The following is a 27056-nucleotide window of genomic DNA, read 5'->3' on the forward strand; positions in this document are numbered from 1 at the left end:
GCCTGACGTCTAATTCCAGGTCACTGTGTTTTTCTAGAGGCCAACTTCCACTTACCAGGCAATTTGGGAAAGAGAAATCCACACAGAAGGAAACAATTACTACAGTATTTGATTACTAGTTAGCTTTCTGAAAATGCATGATGGAGGGAATCAGAGATCACAATCCACAAACAAGTCAGCGGCTCTGGGATCTAGGGACCTGTCCAATTTACCCACATTCTGAAGTATGCTCAGTACTTTCTGGCTCCTACAAACACAATTTAGAGTTGACTGGGAAAAGCCACAGCCAAACCTCAGGGAAGAAAATGGACAAAATCTAAGCAAGACCTTCATTCTCCAAACATTTGCTGAGGAATCTCTCTCCATTCTGGACACACATTAATTTCAAACAGCCATACAAAGATATATAATAAATTAACACATATACACTTCGTACATGTAGAATATGTCAGGCTAGAAGGTGTGGGGAAACACTGATGTTTTCTTACATTTAAAAAAAAAATTTAAAAACATAGATTTGACAGGCAGTGAGAGAAAGCAAGAGAAAAACAGAAACAGCGGCCAGCTCTCTGGTGTAGTGGGTGAAGCCGCTGCCTGCAGTGCCAGCATCCCATATGGGTGCCAATTTGAGTGCCGGCTGCTCCACTTCCGATCCAGCTCTCTGCTATGGCCTAGGAAAGGAGTAGAAGATGGCCCAAGTCCTTGGGTCCCTGCACCTGCATGAGAGACCCAGAAGAAGCTCCTGGCTCCTGGCTTCGGATCGGCACAGCTCCAGCTGTTGCGGCCAACTAGGGAGTGAACCAGCGGATGGAAGACTTCTCTCTCCCTGCCTCTCCTCTGTGTAACTCTGACTTTCAAATAAATAAATAAATAAATACTATTAAAAAAAAAAAGAAAAAGAGAAACAGAGGAGATCTCCTATCTGTTGGTTTATTCCTCAAATGCCCACAACAGCTGGGGCTTGGACCTACTTAAGCCAGAAACCAGGAACTCGAGGTGGGAACTCAATCTGTTGTTTCTCAGGTAGCAGGGACCCAAGTATTTAACCTGCTGCCTCACAGGTATATTAGTAAGAAGCTGGAATTGGAAGTGAAGCCAGAACTTAAAGCCAGAAACTCTGATATGGGATATGAGGTCCCTAGTGGTATCTTAACCACAGTGCCAAACATCAACCTCTCATTAACTTTTTATCACTGTGCAGTCTTGAAAAACTGCTTTCCTTTCCCTGTGATCCTCCCTGCTCTAAAGCGCTGGGATTCTTCCCTGCTACTTCAAGGGTGTATATACCTGTATATGGGTGCACATGTAACTGTATTTATCTTTACAGGTATATGTGTATATGCATAACATACTTTCATTTCTATTTTTTGCAACTTATATTCCTTTTATTACTCTATCAAAATAGCCAATAGATGCTAGATGAGGGAGGTAAAAGATAACAATATATAATCTTTCCCCCAGCTACCTGTAATGGAGTGACAACAAGGCCTCAGATGATAAACTCCACTTGACTTTAAATTTAAGAGTCAAATATAGTCACAGTACAAAAAACTGAAAGAGGTAGCTTCCAGAACTATCCTTGGGTTTGGGGCTGTAAATGACAAAATGATATGGAGCAGGGAGGCATGATGCCAGGGGAAATAGAATGACTGTAAATTTCCTCTCCTACAATAAGAATGTGGTAACTAGCTGCCAACATGCCTCTTAGTGTCCATACTTCTTAGAGAGTTCCCCTCCCTTATTGTATCAAGGTTGCTTTGTGTGGCCAGTAAGTATGGCAGAAGTGATGGAATGTCACATCCAAAGCTAGGTCACAAAAGACACAGTGATTTCTGCCTTGTGCTCTCTCAGGTCACTTGTTCTGGAGGAAACCAGCTGTCCTGCTTTAGGGATACCTCATCATTGTTTTGGTGAAGAACTATGAATATCTGACAATAGTCGGAGAGCTGAGCCCCTCCACTAGCAGTCATGTGAATGAACTGGTTGGGAAGCAGATCTGCCAGCCCCAGCTGAGCGTTCAGGTGACTGTAGCTCCAGTCAATATCATTATATATTTTAAATTTATTTATCTAAAAGTCAGTGAGAGAGAGAGAGAGAGAGAGAGAGAGAGAGAGAGGTACACAGGCAGACACAGAGAGATCTGCCATCTGCTGGTTTACGCTCTCTCTTTTTAAGATTTATTTATTTATTTGAAAGCCAGAGTTACACAGAGAGAGGAGAGGCAGAGAGAGAGAGGTCTTCCATCCGCTGGTTCACTCCCCAGATGGCTGCAATGGCGGGAGCTGAGCTGATTCAAAGCCAGGAGCCAGGAAAGACCCAGAGGAAATTTTCGTGGGAGACCCAGAGGAAACTCCTGGCTCTTGGCTTGAGATTGATGCAGCTCCAGCCTTTTGTGGCCATCTGGGGAGTGAATCAGCAGATGGAAGACCTCTCTCTCTCTTTCTCTGCCTCTGCCTCTCTGTAACTCTGCCTTTCAAATAAATAAATAAATCTTTTTTAGAAATAGGGCTAGAGACACTCTTTTAAAAAGATGTAAGTAACTGAGCATCACATAAGAGAACATAAGTATGTTGACATAAAAATAACTTCTGGACATTAAAAACAAAAAAAGAAGACAAAGTACAGCCAGCAAAACCTACTTGTAACAATAAAAACAAAAGATCAGTATACTCTTCATGTAAAAAAAAGACAATATATCAATAAGAAAAATGTTCCAATCCACTTCCCACACACAAAGTAGAAATCGGATTTTATATGGGCATTCTGGGGGAAAAAAGTAGGAAATATAGGAAGGATATTTTCTCACTAATAAATTGAATACTTAAAATGATACTCAGTTTTTCACCTGTGAAGTTTTTCAAGTTGAAAATGCAATGATATTCAACATTGGCAAACGCGCAGGTAGATACCTCCTACGTTTTTAACAGACATAGAAACCAACTCAATCTTTCTGAAAAGCATTTAGGCAAAACACAGTAAAAATAGTCCTAGTAATTCCACTTCTAGAAATCTAATCTAAGGAAATGAAATCAGACATGGAGTCAAATATTTATATATAAGAATGATCACATGGGACCAGTGCTGTGGCATAGTGGGTTAAGCTGCTGTCTGTAGCACTGGCAATCCATATGGGTGCCTGTTTGAGTCCTGGCTGCTCCACTTCCAATCCAACTTCCTGCTAATGTGCCTGGGAAAGTAGTGGAAGATGGCTCAAGAGCTTGGATCCTATACCCACCTCAGAGATTGGAATGAAGCTCCTGGCTCCTGGCTTCAGCCTGTCCCAGCCCTGGCTGTTGCAGCCATTTGGGTAGTGATCAGTGGATGGAAGATCTCTCTTTTTCTCTTTCTCCCTCTCTGTCTCTGATTCTGACTTTAAAATAAATAAATCTATTTAAAAATTTTTTTAAAAAATGATATCAGCTGTGTCTTAATTGTGAAAAAGTAGGGGAAGGGGAAATGTCCCCCAAAAGGTGAATGTTAAAATAACTTCTGGGACATCCAAAGAATAGAATGAATACGCGATATAGAAAACAAATGCCCAAGATTCAGTATCATGGAGAAATACCTGTCTTACACTATCCAGTAAAAATAGCAGTATAATGAAGACCTATAGGAGTCTTCGTATAAAGAAACACACATATAAAAACGTACATAAAGAAATATACATATATAAAGAAATGCAAAATGTTGATAAAGATCAATTTTCATTACTTTTATAATTTTTTTCTTTTAAATCTGTAGAATAAGAAAAAAAGTAAGCAATTCAAATTTGGCATTTAATTCGCACAGCTACTCTAGGTTCTACTGTGCTTTGAAAGCTCCTAAGGGGTCCTAAGCCATCTGGGAGGATTCAGGTCCTTCTTTGGGCAAGAATTAAGGGAGCCAACACTGTATTCTCCTCGTGCCCTCAAGAAACTCCTTCACCCAGTAGTTGTGCAGGTGAAAGGGGGAAAATACCCTGATAGTATTTTCATAGAGCAATTATTTCAGAAAACCTCAGACCAGACCACATAATATGCTAGAAAAAGCGTTCAGTGGTTAAGGGGAAGACTTCTGGCAACAGGACAGATCCAACTGCCAAGCTTTGCCTTCACCACAATAAACAAATAGAAAAGCTGAAAAGGGTAACAGCCACCTCTCTGCCCCCCGCCACCTTTTTTTTTTAAACCTTGTGTGCCAGAAACAAAAAGCAAACTCAAGGTGAAGTAAGTTCAAGCTGACTCTGGAGGAGCCCAGGGCAAAAATGGAGGTACAGAAAGATGTGGAGTTGGGGCTGGGGCTTGGGGTTTTAACAGTCCAGTCAAAGCAGTAAAGTCAAAGTGAGACCCCCTATGGAAAGACAGTAGTAAAAGTAGACACAAGTACCACTGTTTTATAAAGAGGAGTCTGAAAAAAATTCCCTCTATAGCAGGGAAGTGTGCAGTATGCAAGGGAGCCCCCTGTACGTTTATAAAACCACACACGCATGTACATATACCTTGTGAGAAATCAAAACTAAAGGCCTCTGCATACCACAGGTGCAGTATCAAATTTCCACCACGCACTTACTACTAAATCCCAAACCTAAAATGAATGTGTGCGCGCGCACACAGGTTCAGGATGCTGCAACACCCAAGGCCCAGCACTCACAAATGTAAAATCTTCCTGAAGGCTCAACTCCACGCTCTGCATGTACTCCCTGTACAAATGATTGGCTCCCTGTACAAATGATTGTAAAAACTACAACCACATAGGGAAGCAAATCAAAACAACAAACAAAACAGAGAGGCACGGCTGTGGTGCAGAGGGTTAAGCTGCCACATATGGGAGGCCCCTATCAGCGTGCCAGCTGAATCCCAGCTCCTCAGCTTCCTATCCAACTTCCTGCTAATGTGTCTGGGAGGCAGATCACGACCCATGTACCTTTGTTCCTGTCACCCACATGGAAGACCTGGATGGAGTTCCTGGCTCTCTGGCTTCGGTCTGGCCCAGGCCCAGCTGCTGCCAACCAGCAGATGGAAGATCTCCCCAGCTCTCCTTTCTCTCTCTGCATTTCAAATAAACAAATAATCTTCAAAAAAAGTCTCAAAAATAACAACATACAACAAATAAGAAAATGTATGCCCTAATACCTGGGATTAACAGAACAACGTAGGCCAGCGCCGCAGCTCAATAGGCTAATCCTCCGCCTGCGGCGCCGGCACTCTGGGTTCTAGTCCAGGTCGAGGCGCCGGATTCTGTCCCGGCTGCCCCTCTTCCAGTCCAGCTCTCTGCTGTGGCCCGGGAAGGCAGTGGAGGATGGCCCAAGTGCTTGGACCCTGCACCCGCATGGGAGACCAAGAAAAAAGCACCTGGCTCCTGGCTTCGGATCAGTGTGATGCGCTGGCCACAGCGCACCTGCCACAGTAGCCATTGTGGGGTGAACCAACGGAAAAAGGAAGACTTTTCTCTCTGTCTCTCTGAGGAAAAATTAACACTGGGCATGACTAAATCTAAGGCAAGAAGTGAAGATTAAGATTGAGTAAAGAGAGAGACTAGATGGGAGACCTCTGCACAAAGTCAGGATGCAAAAGGACCAGAGTTTCAGTAAACCAACTAGAAAAAAGCCACCCCCAACAAAGAAATTTGGGTTTAGATCTGGAATAAAAATGTACCACAGGCAATTCAATGCTTTAAAAAAGACAAGAAGGGTAGAGGAAAGTACAGAGTGACTCAAGAAGAAACAACAAAATAAAGTGGTTGGAAAATGTTCAGATAAATTAGCAATCAAAATAAAGGTGACAGGTTAAACAGATCAGTTAAAAGAATAACAGCAAATTGATTAAAAACTAAAATTCGGGCCAGCATTGTGGGATAACCCATATGGTCACCAGTTCAAGTCCTGGCTGCTCACTTCCAATCCAGCTCCCTGATGATGACCTGGGAAAAGCAGTAGAAGATGGTCCACGTAATTTGGCTCCCTGCCACCTACTTGGGAGACCTGGAAGAAGCTTCTGGTTCTTGGCTTTGGCCTGGCCCAGCACTGGCCATTTGCAGCCATCTGGGGAGTCAACCAACAGATGGAAGATTTCTCTCTAACTCTGGCTTTTAAGTAAGTAAACCTTTAAAAAAAAAAAAAAAACTAAAAATTAATCCACATTCCATTGACAAAAGATATACCTAAAACAAAAGTACACTGAAAGGAAAAGGGCGGATGATTATAATATCAAGGAAACAACTAACCAAAAGAAAGCTGAAACAGTCAGATTAACATTAGGCATAATATTCCTTAAGGCAAAAAGCATTACTAGACTGGAAGAATGATGATGAAAGATTCCATTCTCCAAGAAATTATCATTCAAAAGATGCATTCATATGATAAAAGTACAGCTTCAAAATACATAAGGCAAAATATCCATAATTATTAGAGAGAACTTTTACCATTTGTTAGCATAATAGCCATTTTTCAGAAACTAATAAGATCAAGCAAACAAAAAAAGAACAGAGAAGATTTGAACAAGTTAATTAATTAATTGAATGTAATGGGCAAATAGAGAAAACTTCACACAACATCTGGAAAAATGGACTGGCCTTGTAAGCACACATGAAATCTTACTGAAAAATGGCAGTGTTTCAGTCTAGGTTATAAAGCAAGTATCAATAAATCTCAAAAAATAAATATCAGAGCCCATTTAAACCACAACACAATTTAACTTAGAAGTCAATTTAAAATATATATTATTGTTTGTTTTTAAAGTGGGGTTTTGATAGAGGATAGATTCATCCAAGAGAATAGACATAAAATGAATATAGAAATGAAATATGAATATATATAAAGTATAACTATATAATATATACATATTTATATATAATTATCCCTTAGGATCCATAGGGGATTGGTTCCAGGATCTACCACAGATACTGAAATCCACAGATGCTCAAGCCCCTTACATAAAATATTATAATATTTGCATATAATCTATACATATCCCATGTGCTTTATTTTTAAATTTATTTGAGATGAGGCCGGCGCCGCGGCTCACTAGGCTAATCCTCCGCCTTGCGGCGCCAGCACACCAGGTTCTAGTCCCGGTTGGGGCACTGGATTCTGTCCCGGTTGCCCCTCTTCCAGGCCAGCTCTCTGCTGTGGCCCAGGAGTGCAGTGGAGGATGGCCCAAGTCCTTGGGCCCTGCACCCCATGGGAGACCAGGAGAAGCACCTGGCTCCTGCCATCAGATCAGCGCGGTGCGCCAGCAGCAGCGTGCCTACCGCGGCGGCCATTGGAGGGTGAACCAATGGCAAAAGGAAGACCTTTCTCTCTGTCTGTCTCTCTCTCTCACTGTCCACTCTGCCTGTCAAAAAAAAAAAAATTTATTTGAGATGTAGAGAGTGCTTCCATGCCCAGATTTATTGCCCAACTGCCTGCAAAGGCCAAGGCTGGGCTTCAGCCAAAGCTGGGGGCTGAGAACTCCATCCAGGTCTCTCATGTGGGTGGTGGGAACCCAATTACTAGAGCCATTTCCACTATCCCCCAGGATCTGCATTAAAAGGAGGCTGGAGTCAAGAGCTGGAGTTGAGCATCAGTCCCAGCTACTCCGATATGGGACATAAGGTCATCTGAACCACTGGGCCCATGTTCACTCCCATGTGAGTCACCTGCAGAATAATTATAATACCTAATACAATGTAACTATTATACAAGTGGCTGTTATTCCCTAAACAATAGGGAATAATAAGAAAAAAAGTCTATACACGTTCAATACTGGTACAATTCTTTCTTTAATATTTTCAAGCTATAGTTGGTTGAAGCCACAGATGTAGAATTCATGGATATGGAGGGATAACTGTCTCTCTCTCTCTCGTGTGTGTGTGTGCGTACATATCATAAATATGTGGCTGGCATTGTGGCATAGCAGGTAAAGCAGTTGCTTGCAATGCTGGCATCCCATATGGGTATCAGTTCATGTCCTGACTGTTCTTCTGATCCAGCTCCCTGCTAACGGCCTGGGAAAAGCAGCAGAGAATGGTCCAAGTGTTTGGGACCCTGCCTCCTATGTGGGAGACCTGGAAGAAGCTCCTGGCTCTGGCCTGGCCCAGCCCAGGCTGTTGTAGCCTTCTGGGGAGTGAACCAGTGGATGGGATATCTTTCTCTCCCTCTTTCTGTTTTTCCCTCTCTCTCTGTAACTCTTTCAATAAATCTCTTTACAAAATAATACACATACACACACACAAAAAAAATGAAGACTAATCAACAAAGCCAAAGTCAGTTCTTTGTAAATAACAATAAAGAAGATAATCTCTGGCAAGAAGGATTAAAAACAGAGAGAAGGCACACATAAGCAAATTTCTAGAAAAATATAACTTGCCAAGTCCCAAATAAGAAGAAATTAAAACCTAAACAAAAAGAAACAAAGAAAGAAACTCCTCCACAAGAAAACACTAGGTCTACACAGCTTTGCAGCTTGGCTCCTATACCTACAACCATAGCAAGTATTTAAGGACAACATGATTCCAGTTTTATCCAAAGTCTCAGTGAATATACATGACAATACACCTCCCAAATGGAATGGGCTGTGGGCTCTGCAACAAGGGGAAAAACAGGAAGAAGGCTACTGAAAGCAGTTGCCACAGTAGCCAGTCTGACCTTTATATAGAGGGCGGTCTTTGACATTCCTGGTCCTGGACACCTTTGACCTCTACTACAACTTTCTTCTGAACAAATGGTTAGTGGAGCTCTCTCAACCTAAGTCCTGAATGAATAACAGGCAGGTTTCAGCTCTACTACTCTCACTGATGACTGCTCTGTGCTGATCCACCTCAGTGAACAGAGCACAAGATCAACTAAGGACTGTGGGTAGCATGGACTCATCCCCAGCCTTCCACCCTGCAGCTGACATCATGCGTGAGCCAAGGTGAATCTCTTCTTCTTGATTAGAACTTTCTGTGCCCCCATTTTTCCCCCACTTTTAACCAACCCAGACAGTAATCAGAGTTGGCAGAAAGACCCAGCAGACAGGACAACCTTGTTATTGACTGTCATAAAATAGACTCCTCTTAACTATGCTCCTCAATGAGCACAGCTTGTAGATAATTGCATGAGTAGCATCCTGTCACAGCAGAGGCCTAAGTGGCTCTCTGTGTTCTATGTGGTTCTCTGGACCTCTGCCAGAAGTGGTCTGATAGATTAGCCGCTGAACCTGTTATCTACAAATTAAGCCCTATGCAAAACTAGTATTTGTGGCAGTTGCTCTGGGCCATCCAGATAGACATAATTAAGCAATATATAGTTCAATTTCAACTGCAGACAGTGTAACTCAATTAGAGTGTTATTTGTGGGCAGAATCACAGGGACTAATCAGCAGGAAGATTAGATCAAAGGTTAACATCCTATTGGAAGCTGTAACAATGGTCTTTTGTATTAGAAACAAATCATTATTGACACAGGTCCTGGGTGGAGGCTTTAACAGTCACCTCTTTTCTGGAACCCAACATTTCTGGGGTTCTAGGCAAACCCAGATACACCTGGAATATACCCATTCAGATTTCAAGGGTCCAACTTGATGAAGAGTTCTGTTTCTAGCTCTGCTTCTGTTTATAAGGCATTTCCTTTTGCATTTAGAAGAGCCAATGTCTATCGCACCTCCCAAGCTGCTGACTACCTTGAGATGAAGGCCATCTCGCTGTCTCTGGAGGGCTATTCGTTAGGATGTCTTCTCAGAGCACTTCTGGTCTGTTTACAGCAGTGACAATCCCCTGCACTGTTTGCACTGACTGGGGAAGACAGACACTTTTTTTGCATTAAAGGCTAACTATAAAAGCACTGATATCATGTGCCCGATGTGCACCATTTTTTGGAAAGAGCTTTGGAAAGTGAATAGTAATTCATATTACAGAGTAAAATAAAAGAGGAAAATTCCTTGTTATGTCATGTTATGATTATCAACAATCATTGAAGAAATTGTGTCCATTTTAGTAGGGTTCTGTGTTGTTTTTATGGTTACTATTTGGTGAAGGTAGCCCACAAAAATCTTTCATGGAAACATATATTTTTAAAAAATGAGAGAATACAATCCTTGGGTTCATGTTTGAGTACTACAACAGATGCAAAAACAGCTATGTTTTGGTATTGGGCATTCCTTGACATTGTTGAATCTCAAATAAATAAGAGGAAATAGAGGGAGATTCAGATGTCCACAAAATGTGTTATTTCTGCAGGATCTGTGGCATCATGAGGTAGAGTCACAGTTTTCAAGCTTTCTTTCAACTGCGCTACCCTAAAAGCAAAGAAACCCTTGCTTAAAAGGAACATTGTATAAGAGAAATGGGAACAAAACCTTTAGGGTTAAGGGAACGTGAAAGAGGACAGTATTCTCTTACCTCCTCCCAGTAAGCTCCACACTCTAACATAAAATCAACACAAGAGTGCCTCAGTTCAAGTCCCAGCTCTGCTTTCAATCTAGCTTTCTGCTAATGCATACCCTGGGAGGCAACAAATGATGGCTCAAGTACTTTGGTCCCTGACGCCTGTGTGGGAAACCCAAATTGAGTTCCAGTCTCTGGGCTTTGGCCTAACCAAGCCATTGTTGCTTTGGGCATTTGGGAAATGAACCAGTGAATGAACCAGTGACAGAAAGATCCATTTTTGTCTCTCTTTATAAAAAAAAGATTTATTTACTTATTTGAAAGGCAGTTATAGAGACACAGAGAGAGAGGAGAAAGAGAGAGAAACTATCATCTATCTGTCTGCTGGTTCACTTCCCAAATGGCCTCAACAGCAGGGGCTGGGCCAAGCCAAAGCCAGGAGCCAGGAACTCCATCTGGGTCTCCCACATGAGTGGCAGGGGCCCAGTTATTTTAGTCATCTTCTTCATTAACAGAGAACTGGATTAAAAGTGGAACAGCAGGATTCAGATGGGCACACATGTGGGATGCTGGTGTCACAGGTGGTGGATTAACCTGCTGTGCCACAATGCCAGTCCCTCTGTCTTTCAAATTAATATAAAATTACTAAGATAACTATATACATACATACCCAGGAATGCCTGCAAGAGACTCTGATGGTCTTACATTCAAATCTTAGCTCTGCCATCTACTAGCACCATGACTTTGGGTGATAAAAATATTATTATTAATACTAGAATCAACAAATAGTAACTTGTACCAACTGACCACTTATTCAGACTATTCTAAGTGCCTTATTTGCATTAACTTAATTGCAACAGTAGTATCGGATAGGTAATTTTAAGACCACTATTTTGGAGCTGGTACCGTGGGTTAAGCTGCTACCTACAGCACTGGCATCCAACATGGGCACTGCATCGAGTCCCAGCTATTCCACTTCTGATCCAGCTTCCTGTTAATGTGCCTGGGAAAGCAGCAGAAGATGGTCCAAGTGCTTGGGCCCTTGCCAGCCACGTGGAAGATTCAGAAGAAGCTCTTGGCTTTGGCCTGGCCCAGCCCTGGCCATTGCAGTCATTTGCGGAGGGAACCAGCAGGTGGTAGATCTCTCTCTGCCTCTCTCTTTCTGTAACTCTGCCTTTCAAATAAATAAATAAATAAATCCTTAAAAATGTAACTATTTTATCTATAAAGAAATTGAGCAATTTGCAAAGGCCAAATTAAGCAATTTGTCTCAAAATTTGAGAACCAGTAGTAAATCCCAGGAGTCTAACTCCACAGTCCATATTAATAGCTACAAAAGTTCCAGCATAGCAGGTGGAGGCTCAACCTACTATGCCACAGCACCTGCCCCCTCAGCTCCATTCTAATCTACCTTTGTGTAGTAGTACATGGACTGAAACCTCAGGAGTCATGTGGCTGTTGTGTCTACTTTTCTCTAATTTCAGGGTAAAGGTTCTCAGGAATGAGATATTTCTTGGTTAGCTAGCCATGAAAGTTGTTTTATTGCTGGACTTGAAGTAACTTTGTCACAACAGTTTTAATGTTGTTATTTGAAAATATATGCATGTGGGACAGGCAGCACTGTGGCATAGCTAGTGTCGGCATCCCATATGGGTGCTGGTTGGAGTACTGGCTGCACCACTTCTGACCCAGCTCTCTGCTATCACCTGGGAAAGCAGCAGAGGATGTCCCAAGTCCTTAGGCCCCTGGACCCTTGTGAAAGGGAGAGCTGGAAGAATGTCCTGGCTCCTGGTTTTGGATTGACCCAGCTCTGGCCACTTGTGAACCAGAGGATGGAAGACTTCTTTTTCTCTCTGCCTCTGCCTCTCTGTAACTCTGCTTTTCAGATAAATAAATAAATCTTAAAAAAAAAAAAAAAAAAAAAAAGTTCCCAGCCTCCTTTTCTCAGAGTAGCCCAGCCATCTTGAAAATGAGAATGATGGAGCCGGCACTGTGGCGCAGTAGGTTAACGCCCTGGCCTGAAGCACCAGCATCCCATATGGGCACTAGTTCAAGACCCGGCTGCTCCACTTCCAGTCCAGCTTTCTGCTATGGCCTGGGAAAGCAGTAGAAGATGGCCCAAGTCCTTGGGCCCCTGCATCTGCATGGGAAACCCAGAAGAAGCTCCTGGCTCCTGGCTTCAGATTGGCACAGCTCTGGTCATTGCAGTCAATTGGAGATGAAACAGCGGATGGAAGACCTCTCTCTCTCTCTTTCTCTCTCTGCCTCTCCTCTCTCTGTGTAACTCTTTTAAACAAATAAATAAATCTTTAAAAAAAGAAGAAAATGAGAATGATATTAATAATCTTGAGGAAAAGTATCCTGAACAATGGCAGTCACAGATTAGAATTCTTTTCATCAAGAATAGCATAAAAATTAAGTTATTTGTCACTCCAAAAGAATCATCCAAACAAATGTATAGATAAAATAAATGAAATTCAGTGTGCAGCCAGATAGAGGATATATACAGAAACCAGTAATTGCCTCCTAACCAATGTCAAAGAGATCCTATTCTGAAAGTAAATAAAGTACATGAGGAGTCTTCAAAAAGCTCATGGAAAATGCATATTATGAAAAAAAACTTTCCAATAACTATGCTATTTTGTACCAAAATAAACCTATCTTTAAATCCCATTTTCTATGAATTTTTTGAAGTGCCCTTGTACATGTGGTAAATAGTTTTTAAACACCTTGTATGTGCCACAGGCTAGTGGAGGCACTAGAGATAGGGCAACAGAGCCTCTGTCCTCTTGGAACTTATATTCTGGGGTAGGAGGCAGACAATAAACAGACAAGCATGAACGTAATAGGCCAGGGGGCGATAAATGCTATAAAGAAATATAAACTGGAAACCAGGACACAGTAAGGTAGGGATGCTATGTCAGACAGGCTCAGGGAAAGCCTTCAGATATGGAGAGAGCTGAGCAGAAACCTGGGTGCATCTGGAGGGGAGCAGTCCAAGAGAGGACCTGAGATAGGGCGCAAGGCCAAAGTGAGAAAGATGAGGAAAGGAGCTGCAGCCACAAAGGCAGCAAAGGCCAAATGACATAATGACACCGCTGCCCAACATGAAGACTCTGGATTTTATCCAGGGATGGGAAGCCACTGAAGAGCTTTGGAGAGAAGAGTGATACGATTTAATGAACATTTCTGGGCTTACTCTGCCGCTCTGTGGAAGGCAGTCTGTAAGGGGCAAGAACAGAAACAGAGGGCAGTTAGCAGACTATGCGTCAGTCTAGTAGAACCCTGGCACGTCTAATGAATATTCAAGTCTTATACAATGAAGACCACAAAACTCGGATTCAGAGACATAAAGACTTGAATGAATGAGAACTCTGTTGTGTCCCCAGAGAAGACTCAACATGATTTTTTTTTTTTCTCCTCATTGATTTACTAAAAACGAATGATTCTTAGCACTTACTAAATGCCAAGCAGTACTCTAAGTACCTTACATGAGTTAACACAAGTGACTCTCTGAGCTGGGTACTATTATTATTCCCACTTAAGTAGGAGGAAACTGAGGCACACACCATGCCAGTAACTTGTTGTAGAGCTGGGATCTGAACTAAGTCTGGCTACAGCATTCCTCCCTATCAGTCAGCAAAGGACACACCTGCAAAGAATTCTTCTCACATTCATTCCAGACAGAGAAGCCCAGGGAGCCCCTCCTGATGGAACCTCCAGCTGGAGGACTAAGGACATGGAAGGAAACGCGCGTTGTGGTTCAGCTGGCTAAGCTGTGGCTTGCGATGCTGGAATCCCATATCGGAGTGCTGGCTTGAGTACTGGTCACTGCATTTTTGATCCGGATTGCCACCCACATGGGAGATCAGGATGGAGTTCCTGACTTCTGGCTTCAGCCTGGCTCAAATCTGGCCGTTGAAGCCACTTGCAGACTGAACCACCAGATCGAAGATCTCTCTCTCTCTCTGTCACTCTGCTTTTTGAATAAATAAATAAAATATTTTTTAAAAGAGGAAACGAAAGAAGTAAGAAGCACTTTGTGTTGAGGGGTCAGGAGGATAGGTCTTTTATATTTCAATTAACCTATATTTAAGGTATCTTCCTACACACCTACCCCAGATCCTAAATTGCCAATCCTGGGTAAAGGCAAGGCCTTGAGGATCCAGCTACATAATCTTTCAGAGACACAAAGGAGCATGGCAGAGGCTCTGTCATTTTAGGAATGCCCATGTGGAGAATTAGGAGGCAAGAAGAGGCACTGACTACACATAAGGCTGACTTCTTTCAGAAGTGTATCATCAGAGGTTCAATATTATCAGTATGTCAGTTCTTCTCAACATGATCTATAAATTCAATGCAATCCCAGTCAAAATTATTTTATGAATATCAACAAACTGACTCTGAAGTTTATTTGGAGAAGAAAAAGACCCAGGCTAGCCAACACAATATTGAAGGAGAAAGAAAAGCTGGAGAACTAACATGGTTTGATTATTTTCTTTAAAAAAAAAAAATAAAGAACTTATTTATCTGAAAGGAAAAGAGATAAAGGACACAAAGATCTCCCGTTCACTGGTTTACTTCCCAATTGCCCACAATTTCAAGGCAGGGACAGGCTGAAGCTATGAGCCAGGAACTCCATCTGGGTCTCCTACTTGGGTAGCAGGGACTCAAGTACTTGAGCCATCACCAGCTGCTTCCAAGGTAGTATTAGGAGGAAGCGGGATGACACGTTCTGATTTTAAGAATTATAAAGCTACAATAATCAATAGTGTGATACGGTAAAAGAAGTGACGAAAAATCAGTGGAAGAGAATAGAGAGCCCAGAAATAGACCCACATAAACACAGTCAGGTGATTTTTGACAAAGGAGCAAAGGCAACGTAACAGAGAAAAGATGACTTCCCATTCAGCCTTCACAACCATCCAAGAGCTCTGCCAGAGGCTCACTCAGTCTCCTCCCGGCTCACCGGCTCGGGGATCAGAAGTGCTGGACATTAGCTCCTGGGAGCTTCCATGGCAGCCTCTCTAAAGGAGTGCTAGGAACCCACCCTCTTGATTTTCTTCTCCATAATGCATCAGAGTCTGTAACCTAAACAGGATTTCCCAATCTATGAAGCCTCTGGAAAGCAGAAAAAAAATCATGGCCTCTTAGGGGCTCTTAAGCTTACTGAAAAATTAAAAGCTTGATAGATGAAAGCTAGACCATGTTACAGTGGCAGGAACAGCATGAAGAAGTTTGAGACCGACAACCTCACTCACCCCCCCATCCAAGCTCAAAAACCCAGAACCTCTGGGAGTCAGATGTACCCCTATAAAGGGACAGTGTCAGGTTCCCTGTGTTCTCCACAGTCGCCCCATACCTTCCTCCCCCATCTCCAGCCATAGCTCACACCACAAGGAGCAAAGTCTCAAAGAAGCACATCCTCTCTAAATCAGACTGCTGAGCTGTGCCAGGTTAGCACAGGAAGATGGCCTGGTGCCTTTTGGGAAGATTTTCAACAGCAGGTTTGTTATCACCAATGTGGGCTTTGGCTGCCTCCGTCAAGGAATTAATCAGCCTGAGCAGCCCATTCCAATAACCACAGTGTTGCTGGGTCTTTTCTAGACAAAGTCCCCTACCAGCTAAGGCAAACATTGAAAGCAAACACTTGAGTTGCATTTTTTAATGGCATAATGAACATTATAATCGTTAGATGAATCAATACAAAATTACCTCCCACCTCTAGAACACACTGGAGATCAGCTGGGGAAGTGAGCTGACACCTGCCTTAGTTGGCAAAGTCTGGTAGATTTTTAGTTTCAGCTCAGCTGTAATTAGCCAAGATGTGCTCTGAAAATTTTAGAACAGAATCAATCTCACTGCACACAAATTGCCTCGCAGCCAGGATCCAAACTGTGACAGTTACAACCATGCATGTGGTACATCCACAGTGTCTCCACAGAGACATCCAAACTATCACACCAAACAGCACAACTCTACAAGTCTTTAAAGTGAAACAGACGAAGACTGTTTTGGGGAGGGGCCAAGATGGTGGTATAGAAACAGGATGTTCCAAGTCATGCAGGGTAAAATAGATAGTTATCAAGGAGAAGGGATCCAAGCCAGTGACAGAGCCATGAGACATTCACGCAGAGAAGCCCAGGAGTGCAACAGAGCCTGGGCAGCCATGCTGAGGGAGCAAAAAAAAAAGGGAAGTGGCGGAGGCACAGCAGTGGCATGGCAGAGCAGCTGAACGGGCAGACTGGCGCCACCCCTCCAGTGGACCAGGTGAGACGGGAAATCATGAGTCCACGGAGCTGCAGACAGCTGCAGACAGCTGCAGCAGTTCAGCAGAGCCTGCTGAACTGTGTTTGAAGTTCCAAGCGGGAAGAAAGAGAAGGTGTAGGGGAACAAACGTAAAGGTTGGCCATGCCCCTGTCCATCTATGTTTCCTCCCCTCCCCTCAACGGGACCTGCAGCCAGCTGCGAGAAGCCATGTTGACTGTTTATATCTTCGAATGTAAGCAGGGGACTACCACATTTACCTCCTGTGCACACACCCATCAATTGAGGGGGACCACCTCACAATACCCCTGACTCAGGAACAAAGATCACAACTTTTCAAAGTCCTTTCCTCCTCACCACACAAGCTTTACAACAAGGAGAAGTCCTAAATTTTGAAAACTCGAGCTTGTTCCATGCACCAGTGAGAAGCAAACCTGAACCAGTAGGCAGGGCTTCGTGTACAAGTGCTCGCGTACCCACCCCATCACGATCTAGAAGCCAGCAGGACCCCTGGAGGTGTGGCGGCATGCTACCACTTGCAGTGCACAGACATAGCAGCTCATAACAGAGGGAAATCTCACCACAACCACAAAGATACAAGTTAAAGAGAAAAGCAACCAGAGATGCCAAAAAACAAAGAAAAACCCTAAATAAGGATAAGGAAGACACTACGAGCCTCTCAAAGGAACACTACACCTCTTCAGTAATAAAGCTGAAGAAGAAGAGATTGAGGAAATGACAGAAATGGAATTCAGAAAATCAATCATCAGATTACTTAGAAGCAACCAGAAACAAATTCACAATCTAGATGAAAAGAGCTCCCAATAAATTGAGATATTAAAGAGAAGTCAGAATGAAATACTAGAATTGAAGAACTCAATAGATCAAATAAAGAATGCAGTGGAAAGCCTTAACAATAGAATAGGTGAGACAGAAGAAAGAATATCAGAACTAGAAGACAAATTTATGGAAATAATACAGTCAGACCAAATAAAAGAAGAAATTAGGAAATTGAAAAACATGGTTGGAGAGCTACCAGACTCTATCGAATGACCCAATATATGGACCCTAGGAATTCCGGAAAGCATGGAAAAAGACAAAGGATTAGAAGGCCTTCTTAATGAAATAATAACAGAGAACTTCCCCCATCTGGAGAAAGAGAGAGACATCCAAATACAGGAAGTACACAGAATTCCCAATAGACAGGACCAGAAAAGATCTTCACCACAACACACTGTAGCAAAACTCTCCTAAGTAAAACATAAAGAAAAGATTTTAAAATGTGCACAAGAGAAAAGACAGATCACATTCAGAGGAAACCCAATTAGACTCACTCCAGACTTCCCATCACAAACCCTACAGGCAAGGAGAGAATGGCGAGACATACTCCAAGTCCTAAGAGAAAAAACTGTCAACCCAAAACACTGTATCCTAAAAAACTATCATTCATGAATAAAGGAGAAATAAGGAATTTTCATAACAAACAAACTGAAAGAATTTGTAACTACTTGCCCAGCCCTACAAAAGATGCTCAAGGATGTCCTAAGCACAGAAACACAGAAATAGGAACATTACTACAAAAGTAGATGAACACAGAAAATGACCCAAAGTACAAATGAAATCCAAAATATATAAACAGGACTATTTACAGAAACATGGCAGGGTAAAGTCAGTACTTAACAACAGTCACATTGAATGTAAATGGTTTCAACTCCCCAGTTAAAAGACACAAATTGGCTGAATGTATTAAAAAAGAAAACCTGGCTGGCGCTGTGGCTCAGTGGGCTAATCCTCCGCCTGTGGCACCAGCACTCTGGGTTCTAGTCCCGGTCGGGGCGCCGGATTCTGCCTCAGTTGCTCCTCTTCCGGTCCAGCTCTGCTGTGGCCCAGGAAGGCAGTGGAGGATGGCCCAGGTCCTTGGGCCCTGTACCCGCATGGGAGTCCAGGAGGAAACACCTGGCTCCTGGCTTCGGATCAGCGCAGCGCGCTGGCCATAGCAGCCATTGGAGGGTGAACCAACGGAAGGAAGACCTTTCTCTCTGTCTCTCTCTCTCACTGTCTAACTCTGCCTGTCAAAAAAATTAAAACGACAACAACAACTATTTGCTGCCTACGAGAAACACATCTTGCCAATAAAGATGCATGCAGACTGAAAGGAAAAGGGTGGAAAAAGATAATCTATGCCAACAGAAACCAAAAAAGAGCTGGTGTGGCCATCCTAATATCAGACAAATATACTTTAATACAAAAACTATTAAAAGAGACAATGAAAGACACTATTAAGGGATCAATTCAACAGGAAATTTTGACTATTATAAATGTATATGCCCCTAATTACAGGGAACCTGGCTATAGAAAAGGAATCTCAAGGGATTTAAAGGGTGATATAGACTCAAATACAATAGTAATGGGGGACTTCAATACCCTACTTTTTAAAATGATTTTATTTATTTATTTGAGAGGTAGAGTTACAGACAGTGAGAGGAAGAGACAGAGAGAAAGGTCTTTCTTCGGTTGGTTCACTCCCCAAATGGCTGCAATGGAGGAGCCAGGAGCCAGGAGCTTCTTCCAGGTCTCCCATGCAGGTTAGGGGCCCAAGCACTTGGGCCATCTTCTACTGCTTTCCCAGGCCATAGCAGAGAGCTGGATTGGAAGAGGAGCAGCCAGGATTAGAACTGGTGCCCATAAGGGATGCCAGAACCGCAGGTGGCGGATTAACCTAACTGCACCACAGCACCAGCCCCTCAATATCCCACTTTTAACAATGGACAGATCAACAAGACAGAAAATCAGAAAAAAAAAAAAAAAAAAAGCAGAGTTAACGGGCACTATAAACCAAATACACCTAGCAGTTATCTACAGAGCCTTCCACCATGCAGCCACAGAGTACACATTTTTCTCACCAGTACATGGAATTTTCTCTAGGATTGACCATATGGAGGCCATAAAGCAAGTCTCAGCAAATTCAAAAAAATTGAAATCATACCATGTATCTTCTCGGACCACAATGCAATGAAGCTGCAAATCAACAACTCAGGAGTCTCTAAATCATATGCAAACATATGGAGAATGATCAACATGTTCCTGAATGAACAGTGCATCATAGATAAAAATCAAAAGAGAAATTAAAAAATTTCTGGAAACAAATGAAGACAACAACATACCAAAATTTGTGGGATACAGCAAAAGCAGTGTTAAAAGTTTATAGCAACTCATGCTTACATCAAGAAACTGGAAAGGCACCAAAGAAAAGAACTATCTATGCACCTCAAAGATCTAGGGAAAAAAACAAAAACAAAAAAAAACATCAAACCAAACCCAAAACTAGTAAAAGAAATAATTAAAATTAGAGGAACAATCAACAAAATTGAAACAAAAAAATACAAAAGATCAGCAAAATGTAGAGCTGGTTTTTGAAAAAATGAACAAAACGGATACAACATTGACCAACTAACCAAAAAAAGGAGAGAGAAGACCCAAATCAATAAAATTAGAGATGAAAAAGGAAATGTAACAACAGACACCGCAAAAAAAAAAGAATCGTCAGAAATTACCTCAAAGAGCTGTATGCCAACAAATCAGGAAACCTAGAAGAAATGGATAGATTGCTACACACATACAACCTATGTAACAGAGCCATGAAGATATAGAAAACCTAAACAGACCCATAACCAAGATGGAAATTGAATCAGTAATAAATACCCTCCCAACAAAGAAAAGCCCAGGTCCAGATGGCTTCATTGCTGAATTCCACCAGACATTTAAAGAAGAACTAACTCCACTTCTTCTCAAGTAATTCAAAACAATTGAAAGGAAGGAAATACTCCCATATTCTATGAAGCCAGCAGCATCTTAATTCCTAAACCTGGAAAAACAGCAAAAGAGAACTACAGACCAATTTCCCTGAACATAGACACAAAAATCCTCAACAAAATTCTGACCAATCTAATCCAACAACACTCATTCATACAGACCAAATGGGATTTATCCCTTGTATGCAGGGATGGTTCAACATTCGCAAAACAATCAATGTGATAGATCATATTAACAAATTGAAGAACAAAAACCATATGATTATCTCAATGGATGCAGAGAATGCATTTGATAAAATACAACACCCTGTCTTTTTTTTTAATTTTTTTTTTGACAGGCAGAGTTAGACAATGACAGAGAGACAGGTCTTCCTTTTTCCATTGGTTCACACCCCAAGTGGCCGCCACAGCTGGCGTGTAGCGGCCTGCGCGGTACGCCGATCCGAAACCAAGAGCCAGGTGCTTCCTCTTGGTCTCCAATGCAGGTGCAGGGCCCAAGGACTTCGGCCATCCTCCACTGCACTCCCGGGCCACAGCAGAGAGCTGGACTGGAAGAGGAGCAACCGGGACAGAATCCAGTGCCCCAACCAGAACTAGAACCCGGGGTGCCGGCGCCACAGGCGGAGGATTAGCCTAGTGAGCTACAGCGCCGACCACAACACCCTTTCAAGATAAAAACTCTAAGCAAATTGGGTTTAGAAGGAACATTCCTCAATACAATCAAGGAAACTTATGACAAACCCACGGTCATTGTCCTATTGAATGGGGAAAAGTTGGAAGCATTCCCACTGAGATTTGGAACCACACAAGGATGCCCACTCTCACTACTGCTTTTCTTTTTTTTTTTTTAATTTTTTATTTATTTATTTATTTTTTTTTTGACAGGCAGAGTGGATAGTGAGAGAGAGAGAGAGACAGAAAGGTCTTCCTTTTTGCCGTTGGTTCACCCTCCAATGGCCGCTGCGGCCGGTACATCGCGCTATCCGAAGCCAGGAGCCAGGTGCTTCTCCTGGTCTCCCATGCGGGTACAGGGCCCAAGCACTTGGGCCATCCTCCACTGCACTCCCGGGCCATAGCAGAGAGCTGGCCTGGAAGAGGGGCAACCGGGATAGAATCCGGCGCCCTGACTGGGACTAGAACCCGGTGTGCCGGCGCCGCAAGGTGGAGGATTAGCCTGTTAAGCCACGGCGCCGGCCTCACTACTGCTTTTTAATACAGTCCTGGAAGTTTTTGCCAGAGCTATTAGGCAAGAAAAAAAAAGGGATTCAAATCAGTAAAAATGAAGTCAAACTATCCCTATTTGCAGATGACATGATTCTATACATTGGGGACCCAAAAGACTCCATCAAGAGACTATTGGAACTCATAGAACAGTTTGGTAAATTAGCAGCACATAAAATCAACACACAAAAATCAACAGCCTTTGTATACACAAACAATGCCACAGCTGAGAAAGAACTTCTAAGATCAATATCATTCACAATAGCTACAAAAAAATCAAATACCTTGGAATAAATTTAACCAAGTATGTCAAAGATCTCTATAATAAGAATTATAAAACATTAAAGAAAGAAATAGAAGACGCAAAAAATAGGAAACCATTCTTCCAAAAGTAATTTATAGGTTCAATGTGATACCAATCAAAATACCAAAGACATTCTTCTCGGATCTAGAAAAAATGATACTGAAATTCATTTGGAAACACAGGAGACCTTGAATAGCTAAATCAATCTTATACAACAAAAAACAAAGCCAAAAGCATCACATTACCAGATTCCAAGACATACTACAAGGTAGTTAAAATCAAAATGGCCTAGTACAAAAATAGATGGATAGACCAATGGAACAGAAAAGAAAGATTAGAAATCGATCCGAGCATCTACATTCAATTTATATTCAAACAAAGAGCTAAAATCATTCCCTGGAGCAAGGACAGTCTCTTAAAACAAATGGTTCTGGGAAAACTGGATTTCCACATTGCAGAAGTATGAAGCAGGACCCCTACCTTATACTTACACAAAAAAATCTATTCAAAATGTATTAAAGACCCAGATCTGCTGGCGCTGCAGCTCACTAGGCTAATCCTCTGCCTGCAGCGCCAGCACCCCAGGTTCTAGTCCTGGTTGGGGCGCCGGTTCTGTCCTGATTGCTCCTCTTCCAGTCCAGCTCTCTGCTGTGGCCCAGGAAGGCAGTGGAGGATGGCCCAAGTGCTTGGGCCCTGCACCCACGTGGGAGACCAGGAGGAAGTACATGGCTCCTGGCTTCAGATCAGTGCAACGCGCCAGCCATGGCAGCCATTTTGGGGGTGAACCAACGGAAGGAAGACCTTTCTCTCTGTCTCTCTCTCTCACTAACTCTGCCTGTCAAAAAAAAAAGACCTAGATCTACGACCCAATACCATCAAATTACTAGAGAGCATTGGTGAAACCCTGCAAGATATTGGCACAGGCAAAGAATTCCTGGAAAAGACTCCAGAGGCACAGGCAACAAATGCCAAAATTAACAATTGGAATTACATTAAATTGAGAAGTTTCTGTACTGCAAAAGAAATAGTCAGGAAAGTGAAGAGGCAACAGATAGATTCGGAGAAATTATTTGCAAACCAAGCAACTGATAAAGGATTAATAACCAGAACATATAAAGTGATCAAAAAAACTCGACAACAACAAAACAAACAACCCAGTCAAGAAAATGGCAAAACATTTAAACAGACATTTGTCAAAAGAGGAAATCCAAACGGCCAACAGATACATGAAAAAATGTTCAGGATCGCTAGCCATTAGGGAAATGTAAATCAAAACCACAATGAGGTTTCACCTCACCCCGGTTAGAATGGCTCACATACAGAAATCAGCTAACAACCGATGCTGGTGAGGATGTGGGGAAAAAGGCACACTAATCCACTGATGGTGGGAATACAAACTGGTAAAGCCGCTATGGAAGACAGTTTAGAAATTGATTATAGCCCTACCACATGACCAAGCCATCCCACTCCTTGGAATTTACCCAAAGGAAATTAAATTGGCAAATAAAAGAGCTGTCTGCACCTCAATGTTCATTTCAGCTCAATTCACAATAGCTAAGACCTGGATTCAACCTAAATGCCCATCAACAGAAGACTGGATAAAGAAATTATGGGATATGTACTCTATAGAATACTATACAACAGTAAAAAATGCAATCAGGTCATTTGCAACAAAATGGAGGAATCTGGAAAACATCATGATGAGTGAAATAAGCCAATCCTAAAGGGACAAATATCATATGTTCTCCCTAATTGGTGACAACTAACTGGCACATAAAAGGAAACCTATAGAAGTCAAATGAACACTGTGAAAAACAATGACTTGATCAGCCCTTGTCCTGTCAAGGAACAACTTACTATTTTATTCCTTTGAGTATTTTTTTGTTCTACTTAATACCATTGGTTGAACTATTTAATTAACACACAATTATTCTTAGGTATTTAAATTTAACTGAAAAGTGATCCCTGTTAAATATAAGAGTGGGAATAAGAGAAGGAGGAAATGTACAGTTTGGCACATGCTCACTTGGATTTACCCCTAATGGTAGAGCTAGAAACATGCCAGGGGATTCCAATTCAATCCCATCAAGGTGGCATGTACCAATGGCATCTTCCTAGTCAAAGTGATAGGTTTAAGTTCATAACTCATCATAATGATAGGATTAAGTGTCAAAGGGATCACATATACAAGACTAGTGTCTGCTAATAATAACTGATAGAATTAAAAAGGAGAGAATGATCCAACATGGGAAGTGAGATACACAGTAGACTCATAGAATGGCAGATGTCCTAAACATCACTCTGGCCTCAGAATCAGCCCTTAAGGCGTTTGGATCCAGCTAAAAAGCCCATGAGAGTTTCTCAGGCATGGAAAGCCAAGACACTGTGGCAAAAAAAAAAAAAAAAAAAAAAAAAAAATGTAAATGTAAGATCTCCGTGAGTGAGAGCCCAGCGGAAAGAATGGGCCATCAAAGGAGGGAGGAGAGAACTTCTACTTTGACTATGACCTTTTCTAAAGAAGGTCGAAGTTTGTGAACTCAAGAGGCCTCCATAGCCTTGGCAGCTTGTGACAAGAGCCTTGGGTGATTACTGACATCATAAATAAGAGTGTCAATTGTTAAATCAACAACGGAAGTCACTGTACATTTACTCCCCATGTAGGATCTCTGTCCTTAATGTGTTGTACTATGTGAATTAATGGTAAAGCTAGTACTCAAACAGTACTTTATACTTTGTGTATCTGTGTGGGTGCAAACTGTTGAAATCTTTACTTAGTATATATACAGAAGATCAACTTAGTATAAAGACAATTGAAAATGAATCTTGATGAAGAATGGGATGGGAGAGGGAGTGGATGACGGGATGGTTGCGGGTGGGAGGGAGGTTATGGGGGGAAAGGCCGCTATAATCCAAAAGTTGTACTTTCAAAATTTATATTTATTAAATAAAAGTTAAAAAAAGAGCCTAGGGTGATCACTGACATCATAAATAAGAGTTTTAATTGTTAAATTAACAACAGGAGTCACTGTGCACTTACTCCCCATGTAGTACCTCTGTCTTTAATGAATTGTACTATGAGAATTAACTGTAAAACTTATTCTCAAACAATACTTTATACTTTGTGTGTCACTGTGGGTACAAATTGTTGAAATCTTTACTTTCGTATAGAGTTGGTATTCTGTATATAAAGTTAATTTAAAATGAATCTTAATTAAGAACGGGATGGGAGAGAGAGTAGGAGGTGGGACGGGAGTGGGGGTAGGAGGGCAAGTATGGGGGGAAGAACCATTATATTCCTAAAGTTGTACCTGTGAAATTTGTATTCATTAAATAAAAGCTTTCTTAAAAAAAAAAAAAAACTACACTGTATCCTTGAAATCTGTTCTCTTTATATTAATGAGTCATTTAAATAAAAAAAATACGAGACAGAAACAGAGAGAGTGTGTGAGCATGTGCAACTAAACTATTTGAAAATAAATCTAACCAGGAGCTTCTCTCTATTCCAAAATAAGAAGGTAAAATGAAAGAAAGTTTCTGAAATGTGAGAGATGAGACATTAGCCAAAGGGATTCCCTAGGCACACCTGCAATGATCCCGTCCATCTGTTCCAGGGCAGCTTCCAGCGCATGACTGGCATCAGAAGCCATGATTCCTTTTGCCTGCGTAGTCTGCTCCTTCTCTTACTGAAAATGTGAAAACAGAACAAAGGAAAATTACAGAGAGTTTCTCATTATTCACACGAGACAGAAAACACTTTAATTCCACCATCATACAATGCGCTTTCACAAAAAATCCTACTAGGAGCAGGAATATAGTTTCCTATATGTCTATGGTCTCTCCCTTGTGGCATGGGTGCTCTTTTTCATGAATCTTCAGCACATGAGCCCATTCACTTCTGCAGTGAAAAGCCACCAGAGCTCTCCAGAGTCACTGCAGCAGCCAGACAGATTGTTGGGAGGTGCAGGCCCAGGCTCCAGGAGCTCCAACCACCCCCTAGGCAAGGTTCTGCTGTCTGATCTCTGCATTTGCTCCACGTCTGCAATGCTTTCCTTGCACAGGTAAGATCCAAGCTGAGAGGCTTCCACTGCCACTTGTGCTGCTCCAAGTGGGCCTGTGTGCTCCACCTAGGATGGTCTCGGGCACAATGATATGAGAAGACACTGTCCCAGGAGCACTGTGTCTGGCCATCTCATTTGTAAAAATTTATTTTAAGATCAGAGAGACAGAGGCAGACAGATGAACAGAGTTCTCCCATCTGCTGGTTCACTCCTTCAAATGCTCAACAACAGCCAAGACTGGGCCAGGCCAAAGGTAGGAGCACAGAACTCAATCAGAGTCTTGCATATGGGTGGCAGGGGTATAAGTCTTCTGCTGCCTCCCAGGGTACACATTAGTAGGAAGCTGGGATCAGAAGCAGAGCAGGGACTCAAACTCAGGTTCTCCGAGGTGAGACAGGAATGTCCCAAGCAGGCTCTTAATTGTTACGCTGAACACCCACTCCAAATATCTGACCATCTTATATCCTTTGTACCCAACACTATTCAAGGATCAGAGTCCCATCCTCTCTGGGATGAAGAATATCTCCAAGGATACATAGTCCATCCACTCCCAAATGCTGAGTCTCACATGAGGAATGGGGAACTGCCCACACTGCCCTGCGGCAGCTATTTCCATCTCTGACAACTCAGACTATTAGAAAAGTCTTTTTTTTTTTTTAAAGATTTATTGTCGGCTGGCGCAGTAGCTTAACAGGCTAATCCTCCGCCTTGCGGCGTCGGCACACCGGGTTCTAGTCCCGGTTGGGGCGCCAGATTCTGTCCTGGTTGCCCTTCTTCCAGGCCAGCTCTCTGCTATGGCCCGGGAAGGCAGTGGAGGATGGCCCAAGTCCTTGGGCCCTGCACCCGCAAGGGAGACCAGGAGAAGCACCTGGCTCCTGGCTTTGGATCAGCACGATGCGCTGGCCGCAGCAGCCATTGGAGGGTGAACTAATGGAAAAAGGAAGACCTTTCTCTCTATCTCTCTCCCTCACTATCCACTCTGCCTGTCAAAAAAAAAAAAAAAAAAAGATTTATTGTCTTCATCTGCTGGTTCACTCTCCAATTGGCTACAACGGCCGGAGCTGTGCCGGTCCA

The 27056-nt window shown here is 42.4% G+C and overlaps 1 protein-coding gene across 6 annotated transcripts in view; it reads right to left on the minus strand.

The window, feature by feature from the left end:
- PPFIBP2 (PPFIA binding protein 2) overlaps positions 1-27056 on the minus strand; it is a 167559-nt gene that overhangs the window by 102051 nt on the left and 38452 nt on the right. For all 6 annotated transcript variants that reach the window (XM_062196568.1, XM_062196565.1, XM_062196566.1 and 3 more), the window contains exon 2: positions 25508-25607. In XM_062196568.1, the coding sequence (XP_062052552.1) occupies positions 25508-25561 (54 nt within the window). In that variant the 5' untranslated portion in view covers positions 25562-25607. The remainder of the gene's footprint in view (positions 1-25507; positions 25608-27056) is intronic.

This window comes from Lepus europaeus, chromosome 7 (assembly GCF_033115175.1).
Source record: "Lepus europaeus isolate LE1 chromosome 7, mLepTim1.pri, whole genome shotgun sequence".
NCBI classification, from domain to species: domain Eukaryota; kingdom Metazoa; phylum Chordata; class Mammalia; order Lagomorpha; family Leporidae; genus Lepus; species Lepus europaeus.